The 18,554-nt window shown below is 41.7% G+C and overlaps 1 protein-coding gene across 1 annotated transcript in view; it reads left to right on the top strand.

Moving 5' to 3' along the window:
• LOC120049455 (arf-GAP with Rho-GAP domain, ANK repeat and PH domain-containing protein 2-like) overlaps positions 1–15,930 on the top strand; it is a 107,719-nt gene extending 91,789 nt beyond the window's left edge. Inside the window, exons 16-20 of the mRNA XM_038995720.1 lie at positions 6,812–6,894; positions 10,446–10,481; positions 10,829–10,892; positions 12,865–12,978; positions 14,613–15,930. Coding sequence (XP_038851648.1) covers positions 6,812–6,894; positions 10,446–10,481; positions 10,829–10,892; positions 12,865–12,978; positions 14,613–14,975 — 660 coding nt within the window. The 3' untranslated portion in view covers positions 14,976–15,930. The remainder of the gene's footprint in view (positions 1–6,811; positions 6,895–10,445; positions 10,482–10,828; positions 10,893–12,864; positions 12,979–14,612) is intronic.
• The last annotated feature ends 2,624 nt before the right edge of the window (positions 15,931–18,554 follow it).

Raw genomic sequence — 18,554 nt, 5'->3', positions numbered from 1 at the left:
TGGACAAAATTAGAGACTCAGAGCTAGAAAATGTTATATCATACACTGCAGTTGAGGAACAATGGGAAAGTAATTCTGCTTTGAAAGTTGATAAACTTGTAAACCCACTTTAAGAAAATGACCCTTCAATGTTTTGGTGCACCTACTGGAGAGCTTGTTTTGTCTACACCCATTCAGCATTGTTCACACCCTCTTAAGCCTTAGCCCCACCCATCTCTTTAAGGATTCACAAGTGAGGCAATGTGGTGAACACACGCTACATCAAATAAAATCTACTTTTATTTGTCACATGCACAGGATACAGAAGGTGTAAATGGTACAGTGAAGAGGTTACTTGCAACAGTAGCAATATCAAAAACAGGAAGTGTCCAGAAAAAATATTTTCTGAGTATTTTATCATTGTTACCCGACACACTTGTCTAAATTGATGGGCCCTGTGAAAGAAATGCTATAACCCCCAGCCACATCTAGCTAAGTGGATGGGTCACTATTGTCTAGACATGTTCACATGTTCATGAAATACAATAGATGGTTGTAATCACCCCCAGACACACCATAACTTAACCTCTAACGAGCCTCAACCCCGGATCCGGGATCACCCCCCACCCCCCCCACACTGATTAGCATCGCTAGCATAGCGTCACAATTAAATAGTAGCATCTAAATATCATTAAATCACAAGTCCAAGCCACCTAATGAAAGATACAGATCTTGTGAATAAAGCCACCATTTCAGATTTTTAAAATGTTTTACAGGGAAGACACAATATGTAAATCTATTAGCTAACCACGTTAGCAAAGGACACGATTTTTTTACTCCCAACAGCTTTTTCCTGCGTCAGTAGCTATCACTAATTCGACTAGATAAAAATATATATAGCCACTAACCAAGAAACAACTTCATAATATGACAGTCTGATAACATATTTATGGTATAGCATAGTTTTTTTGGGGAAAAATGTGCATTTTTCAGGTATAAATCACAGTTCTACATTGCAGCTGCAATCTGAAATAGTGCTGACCCAGCCAGAACAATTACAGAGACCAACGTCATATAACGAATTACTCATCTTAAAACATTTCAGAAAAATACACAGCGTACAGATATTGAAAGCCCAACATCTGGTGAATCCAAACAATATTTCAGATTTATTAAATGTTTTATAACGAAAACAAAATGTAGCGCTAAATTAGCATAGCTATACAAGGCAGATTCGGCTAGGCGCCCACGGTCAGTTCACATGCACAACAGATATGATATAACATCGTAAATTGGGTCTTACTATGGCTGATCTTTCATCAGAATGTTGATCAAAGTGTCCTTTGTCAAGATGAGTCGTTGGTTCCGTTCAGAAATCTTCCTTTCCCACTCCATTTAGCACAGGTACCGGTCGAGTGGCACAGATCTCTCAAATGTAAATAAATTGTGACAACGGAACACCGCAAAACTCCCAAAAAAATTCAAATAATCTGATTAAACTATATTGAAAAAACATACATTACGATGATATGGTCACATGTATCAAACAAAATTCGACACGGAGATAGTTTTCATCCATAACGCCAGCAAAACAGTACACAATCGCAGCTCCAACTCGTGCGAATCAGCAAACCGGAAGTTGTCGGTCACGCCAAAGAAATAGGTCTTATTTCACGTCAGTACCAGATAAACAAAGAATTTCTCCTCTGACGTCTTCTTGACACCCAGAGGAAGGCGAATGAGGTGTGTTTCGGGTCATAGGGGGCACGACCATATATAGGCAGAGCTTTGAAGCCAGCATAACACATCTTGATTTTATGTTCTTGGTCATGGAAAGTGCTGTGAAATGACTTCTGTATCACTCAGAGACAAAATTGAAACGGTTTTAGAAACTAGAGATTGTTTTCTTTCCAATGGTATTATTTATATGCATGTAGTAAGAGCAATAATTGAATAAGAGGCAGTTTAATCTGTTGAGCAAATTATGCTAATGGGAAAATAGCACCCCCTGTATTCTCAAGAAGTTAATGGGTCATGTAATCATCTGGTGAAGTGGAGTCTTTGTTTAGACATGTTAGCTAGCTAGCTAGCTAAACAATGACCTGGCATAATACCAACTACTAAATACAGTGCCTTCCGAAAGTATTCATCCCCCTTGGTGTTTTTCCTATTATGTTGCGTTACAACCTGTAATTTAAATTGATTTTTATTTGGATGTCATGAAATGGGCATACACAAAATAGTCAAAATTGGTGAAGTGAAATGAAAAAAATTACTTGTTTAAAAAATTTCTACAAATTAGGAAAACTGAATAGTGATGCATGCATATGTAATCACCCCTTTGCTATGAAGCCCCTAAATAAGATCTGGTGCAACCAATTACCTTCAGAAGTCACATAATTAGTTAAATCAAGTCCACCTGTGTGTGTCCACCTAAGTGTCACATGATCTCAGTATATATACACCTGTTCTAAAAGGCCCCAGAGTCTGCAACACCACTAAGCAAGGGGCACCACCAAGCAAGCGGCACCATGATGTACAGATCAGGGTTGAGTTATTAAAAAATAACCGAAAATTTGAACATCCCACGGAACACCATTAAATCCATTATAAAAAAAATGGAAATCAAATCAATTTGATTTATAAAGCCCTTCTTACATCAGCTGAAAGAATATGTCACCACAACAAACCTGCCAAGAGAGGGCCGCCCACCAAAACTCACGGACCAGGTAAGGAGGGCATTAATCAGAGAGGCAACAAAGAGACCAAAGATAACCCTGAAGGAGCTGCAAAGTTCCACAGCAGAGATTGGAGTATTTGTCCATAGGACCACTTTAAGCCGTACACTCCACAGAGCTAGGCTTTACTGAAGAGTGGCCAGAAAAAAGCCATTGCTTAAATAAAAAATAAGTAAACACATTTGGTGTTTGCCAAAAGGCAGACTCCCAAAACATATGGAAGAACGTACTCTGGTCAGATGAGACAAAACTTTTGTTTTTTGGCAATTAAGGAAAATGCAATGTCTGGTGCAAACCCAACACCTCTCATCACCCCGAGAACACCATCCCCACAGTGAAGCATGGTGGTGGCAACATCATGCTCTGGGGAAGTTTTTCAGTGGCAGGGACTGGGAAACTGGTCAGAATTGAAGGAATGATGGATGGCGCTAAATACAGGGAAATTCTTGAGGGAAACCTGTTTCTGTTTCCAGATATTTGAGACTTGGGCGGATGTTCATCTTCCAGCAGGACAATGACCCGAAGCATACTGCTAAAGCAACACCCGAGTGGTTTGAGAGGAAACATATCAATGTCTTGGAATGGCCTAGTCAAATCCCAGACCTCAATCCAATTGAGAATCTGTGGTATGACTTAAAGATTTCTGTACACCAGCAGAACCCATCCAACTTGAAGGAGGTGGAGCAGTTTTGCCTTGAAGAATGGGCAAAAATTCCAGTGCCTAGATGTGCAAAGCTTATAGAGACATACCCCAAGAGACTTGTGGCTGTAATTACTGCAAAAGATGGCTCTACAAAGTATTGACTTTGGGGGGGGGGGGGGGGGGGGGGGGGGTTGAAAAGTTATGCACGCTCAAGTTTTCTGTTTTTTTGTCTTATTTCTTGTTTGTTCCACAATAAAAAATAATTTGCATCTTCAAAGTGGTAGGCATGTTGTGTAAATCAAATGATACAAACCCTTAAAATGAATTTAATTCCAGGTTGTAAGGCAACAAAATAGGAAAAATGCCAAGGTGGTGAATACTTTTGAAAGCCCCTATACAAACATTGTCATAGCTGTAGTATGACTCTGCAGGTAGCTAAAGCTAACAAACTAGGTTCAATGTTAGCTATCTAACATTAGGCTATAACTAGCAATGCAAATTAAGTTCGGATTCTAAGTTCGGATTCTAATATAACATTTATTCGCTAACTAGTGTTACGCTTTAACTTGCAATAAAAACGACTTCCCGACAAAATGTTTAAATAATATCTGAAAATGTAGCTAGACTCTCATCCGTATACATGGGTGAATGCGTCACGGCAGACTGGAACCATTTAACCTGTCTAGGACTGGGGTGCCGCTAGCGGCAACCCCCCCCCCCCCCCCACTGAAAAGCCAGGGCGCGAAATTCAAAAAAAATATTTTTTTAAAATATTTAACTTTCACACATTAACAAGTCCAATACAGCTAATGAAAGATACAGATCGTGTGAATCCAGCCAACATGTCCGATTTTTAAAATGTTTTACAGGGAAGACACAATATGTAAATCTATTAGGTAAACACCTTAGCAAAAGAGACCATTTTTTCTTTGTCCACCAACACCACTAGCTATCACCAATTCGGCTAAACTAAGATATTGATAGCCACTAACCAAGAAAAAACCTCCTCAGATGACAGTCTGATAACATATTTATGGTATAGGATAGGTTTTGTTAGAAAAATGTGAATATTTCAGGTAGATATCATAGTTTACAATTGCACCCACCGTCACAAATCGACTAGAATAAATAGATAGAGCAACGTGTCTTACCTAATTACTAATCATAAAACATTTCGTAAAAATACACAGCATACACTAATCGAAAGACACAGATCCTGTGAATACAGACAATATTTCAGATTTTCTAAGTGTCTTACAGCGAAAACACAATAAATCGTTATATTAGCATACCACATATGCAAACGTTACCCCAGCATTGATTCTAGCCAAAGAGCGCGATAACGTCAACATCGCCAAAAGATATTAATTTTTTCACTAACCTTCTCAGAATTCTTCAGATGACACTCCTGTAACATCATATTACAACATACATATACAGTTTGTTCGAAAATGTGGATATTTAGCCACCAAAATCGTGGTTATACAATGAGAAAAGTAGCCGAGCTGGTCAGAAAATGCCGTGCTCCATATTAGACAGTGATCTAGTCGTATACATAAATACTCATAAACGTGACTAAAAAATATAGGGTGGACAGCGATTGATAGACAATTTAATTCTTAATACAATCGCGGAATTACATTTTTTAAATTATCCTTACTTTTCAATACAGTTTGCGCCAAGCGAAGCTACGTCAAAAAAGATGGCGTCCTAAGCCACTAACATTTTTCGACAGAAACACGATTTATCATAATAAATTGTTCCTACTTTGAGCTGTTCTTCCATCAGAATCTTGGGCAAAGAATCCTTTCTTGGGTCTAATCGTCTTTTGGTCGAAAGCTGTCCTCTTGCCATGCAGAAATGCACATTGCGTTCGGCATGAACTGGAACGGTGCCCAGAGATTCACAGTGGCTCAGAAATAAATGTCCCAAAATCGCACTAAACGGATATAAATTGCTATAAAACGCTTTAAATTAACTACCTTATGATGTTTTTAACTCCTATAACGAGTAAAAATATGACCGGAGAAATATAACAGGCTACACTAATGCTTGGAAAAACAGTAGGTCGGTATCCTCCGCGCGCATGACGCACCTAGAAAAGAGGTCCTACCTACAGGATTTTTTCATTTATAGTGGCTGTGATTGGGCAATCGATACCATTCAAAGCGTCATCACGTAAAGGCATCCAGGGGAAGACGTAAGCAGTGTCCGTATACTAATAGGAATAACAGTGGCCTTAAAACTGACTCCAGAACAGGGGCCAAAATGTGTGAAATCTGACTCCATGTCAGGGAAATTGCTGTAGAATGAGTTCTGTTCCACTTAGAGACAAAATTTCAACGGCTATAGAAACTATAGACTGTTTTCTATCCAATAATAATAATAATATGCATATTGTACGATCAAGAAGTTTGTAGGAAGCCGTTTCAAAAATTACACGATTTCCATAAATAGTGACAACAGCACCCCCTAGCCTTAACAGGTTTTAACTCTGTTTTGTTTGTAGCTACATCTTGTTTGGCCAGCATTGTGTCAAGTCACTCCGGTTCACATTGACCACGGCGTGTGCAGAATGTAGCCCATCCCTTTTTCCAGCTGATCTGTCGATAGTTTTTGTAATTCTCGATGGCTAACGTTATATCTTTCAAAAACAGCACAGTAGAAAGGACTGTCAACGCATACTGAACAGCTCACGTTATAGACAAAAGCATGCTACATGGCAGACCAATCCAAACTCATCTCCCGGCATGTCCAGGCCATCCATTATCTCAGCCAATCATGGCTAGCGGGAAGGTTTCTGGCTTTTTCCATGGCTAAACCAACTAGGCTCGTAATTGAACAATTTTATTCGCATTTATGGATGTAATACACATTTGTTAATAAGGCAAATTAAAGTTCACAAGTTCAAGAAGGCATTTCTGTTCCAAAACACATTTTGATTAAAAAAACATTATGTTTATGTTCAAATGCCTCTCCTGTGAAGTAGTGATGTGAAACATATGCCTAGTCTCCTGAAACGACTCACAAATTCATTTTGATCAGTCGGAAATAAAAGTGGTGAAAACATGTTGGCGAACAACCTATATGATGAAAATACAGGATGCTTGGTGCAGGTACAGCCGACAAGCTAACGATACTTACAATAGCACAATTTAAATGTAAAAAAAATAATTTGTCTTTATTTATTTATTATCTAATATTGGAGTCAATTATCGCTACAATATCGTCCAAAAAATAATATTGCGATATGTAACTGTATCAATATTTTCTTCCATCCAATTATTCTCTGGTACTGATTGTTTTTTGGAAAGCGTCTGTTTGGACTGCCTGTCTTGTTGAGACCCCAACAGGTAGTCTCATGACACTTTTGCAAAAAAAAGGCTCTTGCTATTTGGATTGCTTGAAACTGCCTACTTCCCTTGTCTGACTGACTTCCTGTTTGTTCAAGAGCACTAAGCCAGAGAGAGAGGTCCCACTGAAGTTAGTCAAGTGTTACCTAGGACTGAAGAAGAAGCTCAAACCACCCACCAGGTAAATATCACTGATACTTATCACATATACCTTATCAAAGTGTAAATAATATATCTAAAAGTGTTATTAAGATAGATTCATCATTATTAGTACTGGTCTTCTTTACTGTGTTATTTTGTCTCTCATGATGTGAGTTGCTCACCCCCCCCCCAAAATATGTAACGCCTTCTCTTTTTGTTCCGAGTGCCTCAACATCAAGGCTATCCAAACCACTCCTAACACCCTCACAATAACACCATTGATTAATTAAATGTACACTGGACAAAAATATAAACGCAACATGTAAAGTGTTGGTCCGATGTTTCATGAGCTGAAATAAGAAATCCCAGAAATGTTCCATATTCACAAAAAAGCTTATTTCTCTGAAATGTGTTGCTCAAATGTCTTTATATCCCTTTGCCAAGATAATCCATCCACCTGACAGGTGTGGCATATCAAAAAGCTGATTAAAAATCCTGATCATTACACAGTACCAATTTTTGTCCAGCTTCCTCCGAATAGAGAAATATTGCTGCCACTTTATTTTATTTTCCTAATCTTGTATTATTGTAATTTATGACTCATGTCAAGCCAGCTGCATTTTGTTGGCATGAGAAGGAGGAAAAGGCACAAGCCAACCCAATGTTTCATGTTACCCAATTAACAAGCCAACCCAATGTTTCATGTTACCCAATTAACAAGCCAACCCAATGTTTCATGTTACCCAATTAACAAGCCAACCCAATGTTTCATGTTACCCAATTAACAAGCCAACCCAATGTTTCATGTTACCCAATTAACAAGCCAACCCAATGTTTCATGTTACCCAATTAACAAGCCAACCCAATGTTGTATGTTACCCAGTTAACAAGCCAACCCAATGTTTTATGTTACCCAATTAACAAGCCAACCCAATGTTTCATGTTACCCAATTAACAAGCCAACCCAATGTTTCATGTTACCCAAATAACAAGCCAACCCAATGTTTCATGTTACCCAATTAACAAGCCAACCCAATGTTCCATGTTACCCAATTAGCATTTCTCATAATTTTGGTTCGTCGGAATTAGAGTTGGTGGGGAGTTTACAATGTGATTGTCTGTGTTTTCAGTCCTGGAGGGGAGAAAGAGCGGATGAGAGAAAGGGAGGAGGGAGATAGTGAAAAGGAGAAACGAGATGAAGGAGAAATGGAGTGGTGGTGTGAGGAAAGATTGTGTCAGTTGAGAGAAAGAGAGAGAGAGAGACTGGGAGGAATGGAGGGAGTCAGAGAGGCTGGGAGGAATGGAGGGAGTCAAAGAGAGACTGGGAGGAATGGAGGGAGTCAAAGAGAGAAAGAGAAAGCGAGGCTGGGAGGAATGGAGGGAGTCAGAGAGACAGAGAGACTGAGTGGAACAGAGAGTCAAAGAGAGAGACAGAGAGAGAGAGGCTGGGAGGATGGAGGGAGTCAAAGAGAGACTGGGAGGAATGGAGGGAGTCAAAGAGAGAGAGAGAGAGGTTGGGAGGAATGGAGGGAGTTAACGAGAAAGAGAGGGAGGAATGAGGGAGTCGAAGAGACAGAAAGAGACTAAAACACATAATTAAGAACAGGCCGACCTGAGAAAGGGCTTGGAGGAGGATGAATGGGCTGGGTTAGCTAGCAGGGAGTTTAGATAGGCTACAAGCTTGGAGGAGGTTGGATGGGCTGGGTTAGCTAGCAGGGAGTTTAGATAGGATACAAGCTTGGAGGAGGTTGGATGGGTTAGCTAGCAGGGGGTTTAGATAGGATACAGGCTTGGAGGAGGTTGGATGGGTTAGCTAGCAGGGAGTTTAGATAGGATACAGGCTTGGAGGAGGTTGGATGGGTTAGCTAGCAGGGAGTTTAGATAGGATACAAGCTTGGAGGAGGTTGGATGGGTTAGCTAGCAGGGGGTTTAGATAGGATACAGGCTTGGAGGAGGTTGGATGGGTTAGCTAGCAGGGAGTTTAGATAGGATACAGGCTTGGAGGAGGTTGGATGGGTTAGCTAGCAGGGAGTTTAGATAGGATACAGGCTTGGAGGAGGTTGGCTGGGTTAGCTAGCAGGGAGTTTAGATAGAATACAGGCTTGGAGGAGGTTGGATGGGCTGGGTTAGCTAGCAGGGAGTTTAGATAGGATACAAGCTTGGAGGAGGTTGGATGGGTTAGCTAGCAGGGGGTTTAGATAGGATACAGGCTTGGAGGAGGTTGGATGGGTTAGCTAGCAGGGAGTTTAGATAGGATACAGGCTTGGAGGAGGTTGGCTGGGTTAGCTAGCAGGGGGTTTAGATAGGATACAGGCTTGGAGGAGGTTGGATGGGTTAGCTAGCAGGGAGTTTAGATAGGATACAGGCTTGGAGGAGGTTGGCTTGGTTAGCTAGCAGGGAGTTTAGATAGGATACAGGCTTGGAGGAGGTTGGATGGGTTAGCTAGCAGGGAGTTTAGATAGGATACAGGCTTGGAGGAGGTTGGATGGGTTAGTTAGCAGGGAGTTTAGATAGGATACAGGCTTGGAGGAGGTTGGATGGGTTAGCTAGCAGGGAGTTTAGATAGGATACAGGCTTGGAGGAGGTTGGCATTTATTCCTGATTATTATTTGACCATGCTTGTCACTTATGAACATTTTGAACATCTTGGCCATGTTCTGGTATAATCTCCACCCGGCACAGCCAGAAGAGGACTGGCCACCCCTCATAGCCTGGTTCCTCTCTAGGTTTCTTCCTAGGTTTTGGCCTTTCTAGGGAGTTTTTCCTAGCCACCGTGCTTCTACACCTGCATTGCTTGCTGTTTGGGCTTTTAGGCTGGGTTTCTGTACAGCACTTCGAGATATTAGCTGATCTACAAAGGGCTATATAAAATAAAATAAACTTGATTTGATTTGATTTTGGGTTAGTTAGCAGGGAGTTTAGATAGGATACAGGCTTGGAGGAGGTTGGATGGGTTAGCTAGCAGGGAGTTTAGATAGGATACAGGCTTGGAGGAGGTTGGATGGGTTTGCTAGCAGGGAGTTTAGATAGGATTCAGGCTTTGTCTCCTCCTCATCTCCTTGGTTTTCCCACTCTATCTGGTCTTCCCCCTCTTCTCTCCTTCAGCATCCCGAGCGAAGGTGCTGTCCCATTGAGTGTGGCCAGATCCCTCCTTTACCTGACCCTTTCATCTCCTTCCCCTTCTCCCCTGTTGCGTCTATTCCTCCTTTTCAAGGGTCTGGATACTAAGGGGGGCTCTAGAGTAGGATGACTGAATAAGCAGCTATACTTCCCTGAACTAACCGTGTAGCCACAGACCTGTGTGTGTGTGTGTGTGGGGGGGGGGGGGTACATCTTGACTCCTAGCATGAGGGCTAAACATAATAATGAACATTGTGTTTGTCTGTAATTGAAAGGACGATTATAAATATATTGATGGTAGTAGACTTTTTCCCTAAGATATTTTCTGGTCATCCGAGTTCAGGGGTTCTGCAACTTCTTGTTTTCTTTTGAATTGACGTGCGAGATGCCACAACAACTTTTCATCAGAGTGTGGGTCACCAGTTCGCAGGAAAACCACGTTTAAACCATCTTCTCCCTTTCCTTTAATAGCTGGGGTTTCACCGTCTACACAGACAAACAGCAATGGTGAGTGCTTTTCACTGCTTTTTCAATTTCAATAATTCATTACCTTCACCCTCCTCTTCTTCTGTCGTTTTCATCAAAGTTTGACAGAACAAAATAAGAAGTTGAGACCGAATGATTTCTTCACCAGATTAGATTATTCAGATGTTTTTCAGTGTTAAAAATAAGGCCATTATTTTCCCTCAGCCCCACAAGGTATTAGGGTATTGGAAGTTGTATCTCTTAACCACAGATCCAGGATCAGATCCTTACCTCATATGCTATCCTTTACCATTAGGCAGTATAGTAAATCTGACCCTAGGTCAGTGGTTAGGGGGTCATTTATATCTCCTATTTTTTCTGATCCACAGGCATTTCTGCTGCGAGGGGAAGGAGTCTCAAATAGACTGGGTGACTGACATCATCACCATGAAGGTACATTCAGGGTTCGGGAAACTTCTTAGGAAATAAAGGGTGTGTTCAACATGGCCGATGTTTCACTATGTTATATCGATTTTATAGCATTGACGAATCAGCTTGTTGAAATGGTGTAAGGAAAACACGTCTGATGTAGAACGATCACTCCTGATGCACGTACTGTGAGAGTTTGATCCACAGATGTTGTTTCATTGTATGGTCTCTTTCCACCAAGTGAAAAATGAAAACTTAATAATCCTTGAACGGAAGACAATGATACACATTGAGAATGGTTTGTTGGTCCTCTCCTTTCGCCACGCTCATTCCCATGAAAAATTGGTTTGATTAACACTCAGGAAAAACTGCATCTTTAAACAAGCGAGATACGATAAATCATATTTCCACTCCCATATCATTGTTCATCATTTTCCATTGTAACCCCCAAAAACTGGGGACTAACACGAAATACAATACATAAATAAGGGGAAGTGCTGTGAAGTTTTCGAGGTCACTCAGCGATAACATAAATCACATTATGTGCAAAATTCTCAGCCTCTGGAATAAGGTCAGGGAGATTGTAACCATCACATTGGTGAGCAGAACACTACAGTACCTACTTCTACAGCAGATATAGCTAAGTGTTGTTTATGTCAGTGGCTGACAGCACACAGCCGCCATAAATAATGCAAAGAGAAGAGAAGCTACAGATGTTTCAGATGAGCGAGAGAACATCACTCTCCTTTTTCTCCTTCAATTGTTTTCTCTCTCTCTCTCTCTCTCTCTCTCTCTCTCTCTCTCTCTCTCTCTCTCTCTTGAGGGAGGGTTATTTTCAGTCTCATTTTATTTTTTATTTTAAAGACAAAAACAAAAGCGAGACTATTTTGTTATTACTATGAGAAAATATAGCTTTTTAAATGTCGCAAATTCATTAGCACTCATCCTTACTATTCTGAAAAGTGCATCAGTGCATCTCATAGATACACAAAGCTTGCCATTGGCCTATTTGTGCGTTGTCGTCTCGTTGCCGACTCTACAACCATCAACTGTGCTTGTTGTTTGTCACAGGTGCTTCATGTAAGACCTCCTCTTTAGCGATTTACTTTAGATCTGTCAGTAAAAGACAGACCTAAAGTGGAAGGCCATATTTTTGGCTAGAGCGTTTGCTAGAGCGTGAGCAACAGTGACTTTTCCCTACTCTCAGCTCTCAGAGTCAGTCCCTAAACAACTAAATCTATAGCAGGGTATAGCAGGCTAAAAGTAGTAGACTCCTCTCAAAGCTGCTAAGTATAGGGATTGGCAGCTTCCACAGGACTTGTGAGAAGGAGAGAGAGAGAGAGGAGAGAGAATACTTATTCTCACTTTCTTTCCTCTTACCTTTTAGCAGGCATTTGGCTTTCCGAAACTGTTTCCATAGCAACTGGCAAAAGGAAGTCTAGTTTCTTTTTGTTTTGGGGAGTGGAGGTCCAAGCACACGTTCCAGCACAAATTAAATGAGGAGATGAAAATAGTTAAAGGGGATCTCAGGTCAACCTGTGACCAGGAAGTGGACAAGTCGTTAAAGTTTAGTACGAGCAAGCGCGGTCAGGATTTTTTGTCAGGAACACCGGGTCATCACCCTGCGACTCTCAACTCTCTCCACCGTAACTGGTGGCTCAGTATCGCTGCCTTTAAAAACATACTCAGAGAAAGTTCCAGAGAGACAACGGCAGCAACACAACCTGATATTGTTTATAAAGCATTCTCCATAGGTATTGAAGATCATGGACAATGGAAATTGTTAGAGTTTTAGGTGTAGTCATTTTTTTTATCATAAACTGTTGCGCTTTCTCCAACGTCTCCAAGTGAACTCATACTGAACAAAGAATGTCCCTGAATTTGTATTGTCAGAATAATGTCATAGTTTCAAAAATGGTTGCAGAAACTACGTATAAGAAGTGTATCACTATAGACATAGAACAGTGTATTGACTAATCAGTGTCTGTGTCGTCAGCATGGAGGAGACCTCTGGTCAAAGAACAGAGATCACAGCAGACCTGCAGTTCAAAAAAGCATGTCAGCAGCCCAGCAGAGTCCACAGAACATTAAACACAAAACCAGCAAAAATGTAAGTCTCCATATCATCTCTCCACCATGAATTCAGTCCTACGCATAATTTAGTCAGGAAGTGAATCAATCCAATACACTTGACTTGGTTGTTGATCACCCATCCTTTAGCTCTATTAATAGTGTTGAAGCTGAACTCTTACAGATAAGAGCTTATCATATCATGAGACAGTAGATTACTTTATCTACAGTGCCTTCGGAAACTATTCAGACCCCTTGACTTTTTTCCACATTTTGTTACGTTGCGGCCTTATTCTAAAATGGATTATAGAAAAAAATATCCTCAGAAATCTACACACAATACCCCATAATGACATCACAATACCCCATAATGACATCACAATACCCCATAATGACATCACAATACCCCATAATGACAAAGCGAAAACAGGTTTTTGGATATTTTTTGCACATTTATTTGAAATAAAAAACAGAAATAGCTTATTTACATAAGTATTCAGACCCTTTGCTATGAGACTTATTAAGCTCAGGTGCATCCTGTTTACATTGATCATCCTCAAGAACACAGTGGCCTCCATCATTCTTAAATGGAAGAAGTTTGGAACCACCCAGCCTCTTCCTAGAGCGGGCCATCTGGCCAAACTGAGCAATCAGGGGAGAAGGGCTTTGGTCAGGGAGGTGACCATTAACCCGATGGTCACTCTGACAGAGCTCTAGAGTTCTTCTGTTGAGATGAGAAAAGCTTCCAGAAGGAAAACCATCCCTGCAGCACTCCACCAATCAGGCCTTTATGGTAGAGTGGCCAGACAGAAGCCACTCCTCCTTAAACGTCACCTGACAGCCCGCATGGAGTTTGCCAAAAGGCACCTAAAGACTCTCAGACCATGAGGAACAAGATTCTCTGGTCTGATGAAACCAAGATTGAACTCTTTGGATTGAATGCCAATCGTCACGTCTGGAGGAAACCTGGCACCATCCCTACAGTGGTGGCAGCATCGTGCTGTGGGGATGTTTTTCAGCGACAGGGACTGGGAGACTAGTTAGGTTGGAGGCAAAGATGAACGGAGCAAAGTACAGAGAGATCCTTGATGAAAACTGCTCCAGAGCGCTCAGTACCTCAGACTGGGGCGAACGTTCACCTTCCAACAGGACAAAGACCCTAAGCACACAGCTAAGACAATGCAGGAGTGGCTTCTAGACAAGTCTCTGAATGTCCTTGAGTGGCCCAGCCAGAGCCCGGACTTGAACCCGATCGAACATCTCTGGAGAGACATGAAAATAGCTGTGCAGCAACGCCCACCATCCAACCTGACAGAGCTTGAGAGGATCTGTATAGAAGAATGGTATAAACTTCCCAAATACAGGTGTGCCAAGCTTGTAGCGTCATACCCAAGAAGACTCGAGGCTGTAATCGCTGTCAAATGTACTTCAACAAAGTTCGGAGTAAAGGGTCTGAATACTTTTTATTTAAAAAAAATATATATATTTTTTTGCAACAATTTCTAAAATCCTGTTTTCCTTTGTCATTATGGGGTATTGTGTGTAGATTGATGAGGGATAAAATATATAAGAAATGTTATAATAAGGCTGTAACCTAAAAAATTCAAGGGGTCTGAAAACTTTCCGAAGGTATATTCAAGAAATTAACCCTTTCTCTACCTCTCCCTTCCGTAGCCGTCAGACAGAAAGTTGTCCCTAAACATCAGCACACCTCCCAGTGAAGACGAGAAAACAAGGAATAGTGAAGATTGTGGCAGTCTCCAGTACAAAACAGCCATAGTGGCTAATTGCTTGAAGCAGAAGGACCGACTCGTGACCCCCGGGACTGGTCAGAGAAATGTTTCAGCGGGGGTGATCCAGCCCCAGCGCTGTCCCTCTCCACGCCCAGAGGCCCAGGACCCTCAGAGTGGCGTCAAGAACCCCAACAGGAGGCCCGTTCGGATGGGAGAGGGGGGTCTAATGCCACCCAACCTCCTCAACGAACTTAACTCTGTGCTGAATAAGACTGGCCGTAGCGCCAAGGAGGAGAAGAGCTGATGGAGAGATAGAGAAGCCCAGAGAAAAGAAGAAGATGAAAATGTAAAGTGAGGCTGAGACAAAGAAAGTGCAACAGAAAGGGAATGGAAGATGATTAGAATGAAAAACAGAGCGACATGGAGACAGAAATACTGTGGAGACAGAAAGAGAGACAAAGAGAGAAACTGAGAACAAAAAACAAGTTGTCATTCTCTACAAGAGGGACCCCCGGGAGGGAAATTAGAGTTTGGAGTGGAGAACAGGTCCAAGTGCTATTGATGGACATATTATGGGAAATTCCAGGTCGACCAACACACTAACACAGTCATTTCTAACAGTTCTCGAGTCTGCCCAGATACATTTCTACACCATTACCTATGCTATACCAAACTAATTATAGTATCAAATTCTATAACATTTTTGGCTTTCGTTAAATTCAATATTGATATGATATGATTAATATTGGTTGACAAGGAATATCTTCTTCTCCAAAGGAATGTACTGTATCTATTCTGTTATTGCATTAAATGTTATTTCCTGGTGACATACTACATCATTTATTTTATATTGTACAGTTGTATAATACACTGCACATTGTACGTTCTGTTCTTTGACTGTATTTGTGTATAAAATACTGTACTGAATGTTTTATGCGTATTAGGAAATGGGGGACACTGTTAACCCATAGTATTCGATATGTACAGTATATTTCATTACGTAGTATTTCCTTCACAAACGACTTGATTTTTTAAATATGAATACTGATCAATTCTTATTCAAAGATCTGTTATATCTTTTGAGTGCCAGGGCATATGCTTTTCCCAAATGGGATTTGAACCCATTCAAAAAAGACTCTTCCCGAAAAAAAATTGCCTCCAACTTTTATTTTCTGTCGTTGTTTTATTCATAGACCTCATCAAAGGGTTCTTTTTTTTTTATTGTAGTAAAATGTAAAAATAAACTGCATCTTAAGTCATCCGCTCTCCTTATTGAATAATGTATTTCAGTCTAAAAATGTTTATGCACTGTAGACGATTGTCACCCAGGTTCTCCATGAAAAATTCATCTTGACATTTTATTCAGATTTCTTTCCCCACAACATAACTGCTAATTGTCCTTTAGTTCAACATCTTATCTTTTTATTTTAATCATGCTCTGACTGTGTGTTGGTAGTCTGAAGATATCTTATGAATAACACGCCTTTTGTTCTCACAGTGTAAATACCTGTATTTTATTGGCTCTGTAATATTCATTTCAATAAGATATTAATTTCATTATGTGAGCTGAAGTTATCGCGCTATTGCATGATGGTCATTTCATAACACTGGCTTCTCACTGTTTCTGTACAGCGTGATTGTTTTGTAAATTATTTCATCCTAAATCAAATCAAAGTTAATTGTAGTGTACCGAGTTCAGGGAAATGCTTACTTGCAAGCACTCTCAAATATACTAGCTGTCTTTGTTATATTCACAGTTTGATTTGATTCCAGACCACTTGTATTACACTAAAGCCTTTTTAGCTATCTGTTGTCAATTGTTCCAACGTTGTGGCCTCCTCTATACAGCCAGATGTCATTGTTTCAACTCAACAGCACTGAAGTGGAGCTCGCGATTAGAGACGATTAGCTCCCGGGACTTTGTGACTGTGTCTGTCACCTGCCTCTGTGCACTTCTATGCCTCTGGGCACCTCTGGGCGCTAACCGAAGCCACCGAGGCACACACACACACACACACACACACACACACACACACACACACACACACACACACACACACACACACACACACACACACACGCACACACTCTGTGGGAATAGAATTGCACTCGATCCGCATCACACGGCAGCTTTCACTGCAGGAAGGTCACCATATGGCAGCAGAGAGTTAAGTGAATGAGGCAACATTATGAACTCTGCTGTGACCTTGCCACTCAAGAAAGGTCGCGTACGGCGGTAATGTTACAGCAGTGGTGCTTTGAGCAATGCATGGAGGTGGAGAGGGACCAGTTACCTATGTTAACACAGAAAATGTTGAGTGTGAGAGAGAGAGATGAGGGAGGGAGGGGGAGAAAGAGAGAGAGAGAGAGATGAGGGAGGGAGGGGGAGAAAGAGAGAGAGAGATGAGGGAGGGAGGGGGAGAAAGAGAGAGAGAGAGATGAGGGAGGGAGGGGGAGAAAGAGAGAGAGAGAGAGAGAGAAAAGAGATGACCTTTATTTCAAAATGATGAGCCCTTGTACTGCATGTGAGAAGAGTTTGAATTAACTGGATGGGCTGTAGTAACAGTACAGGGCATGTTGTATTAAATCCAGATGTTATCGTTTGTCTGCTTTGTAAGATATAAGACCACGGAGGCCTTGATGAGTTAGGGAGCGAGCAGCGGATCAATCTGTGGAGGAGTGTAAAATGGAGAAAGTCGCCAGAAGATATGTGAATGACTTCTACTTATGTAGCAACGGGGTTGGGTAGGTTACTTCCTAAATGTAATCCGTTAGTTACTAGTTACCTGTCCCAAGTTGTAATCGGTAACGTTACTTTTGGATTACCCAAACTCAGTATGTAATCTGATTACTTTCAGTTACTTTTGGATGACGTTATCCTTAAGAGGCGTTAGAAGACAAAATGGATCCATCAAACGCTTTTGGTGTGTCATCATAGTGGTCTCTGATTGGTGGTCGTCATTTGGTGTGTCATGGTGGTCTCTGATTGGTGGTCGTCATTTGGTGTGTCATGGTGGTCTCTGATTGGTGGTCATCATTTGGTGTGTCATCATAGTGGTCTCTGACTCACTCAGGTGGAACAAACTTAAACATGCACCTTTTTTCAAAACTGAATTGAATGTCATTGAGAAAACAGAAAGGTGTCAAAATATATTTTTTTTCGCAAACATCCTTTCTGACTTAGAAAGTAATCGAAGAAGTAATCACCAACCCTGCGTTGCCATGGTGCTGTCTGGACATTGGTCACTATTGTGGTGAGGAGGCCTGAAGGATGGAAACACGTGTGCTTACACACACACACACTCTTTCACATTCACACACACAAACACACACACAATTTACTACACAGAAATTACAATACGCAGTAACTCAGCTTCAAATCAGATGACATGACAGACTACGTTCACCCTCAATATGCTCCTAAGACGTCTGTGCCGTGCCACAGTGTGCCCCCTTATGATTTACAGTTCCAGAAAGGCTGTCATGGGGCTAGAGAGATGGGGGGGTGGCCTGGCTGTCGTGGGGAGCGGGGGGTGGGGGGTTGGCCAGGCGACAAGGCTGTCGTGGGGCTAGGGAGATGGGGGGGATGGCCAGGCTGTCGTGGGGCTAGGGAGATGGGGGGGATGGCCAGGCTGTCGTGGGGCTAGGGAGATGGGGGGGGTGGCCAGGCTGTCGTGTTGCTAGGGAGATGGGGGGGTGGCTGTCATGGGGCTAGGGTGATGGGGGGGGTGGCCAGGCTGTCATGGGGCTAGGGTGATGGCCAGGCTGTCATGGGGCTAGAGAGATGGGGGGTGGGGGGGTGGCCAGGCTGTCATGGGGCTAGAGAGATGGGGGGTGGCCAGGCTGTCTTTAAGCTAGAGAGATGGGGGGTGGCCAGGCTGTC

This window comes from Salvelinus namaycush, chromosome 6 (assembly GCF_016432855.1).
Source record: "Salvelinus namaycush isolate Seneca chromosome 6, SaNama_1.0, whole genome shotgun sequence".
In the NCBI taxonomy this organism is placed as follows: Eukaryota; Metazoa; Chordata; class Actinopteri; order Salmoniformes; family Salmonidae; genus Salvelinus; species Salvelinus namaycush.
Note: the sequence above shows the minus strand (reverse complement) of the source record. Positions and strands in the feature narration are given on the sequence as shown.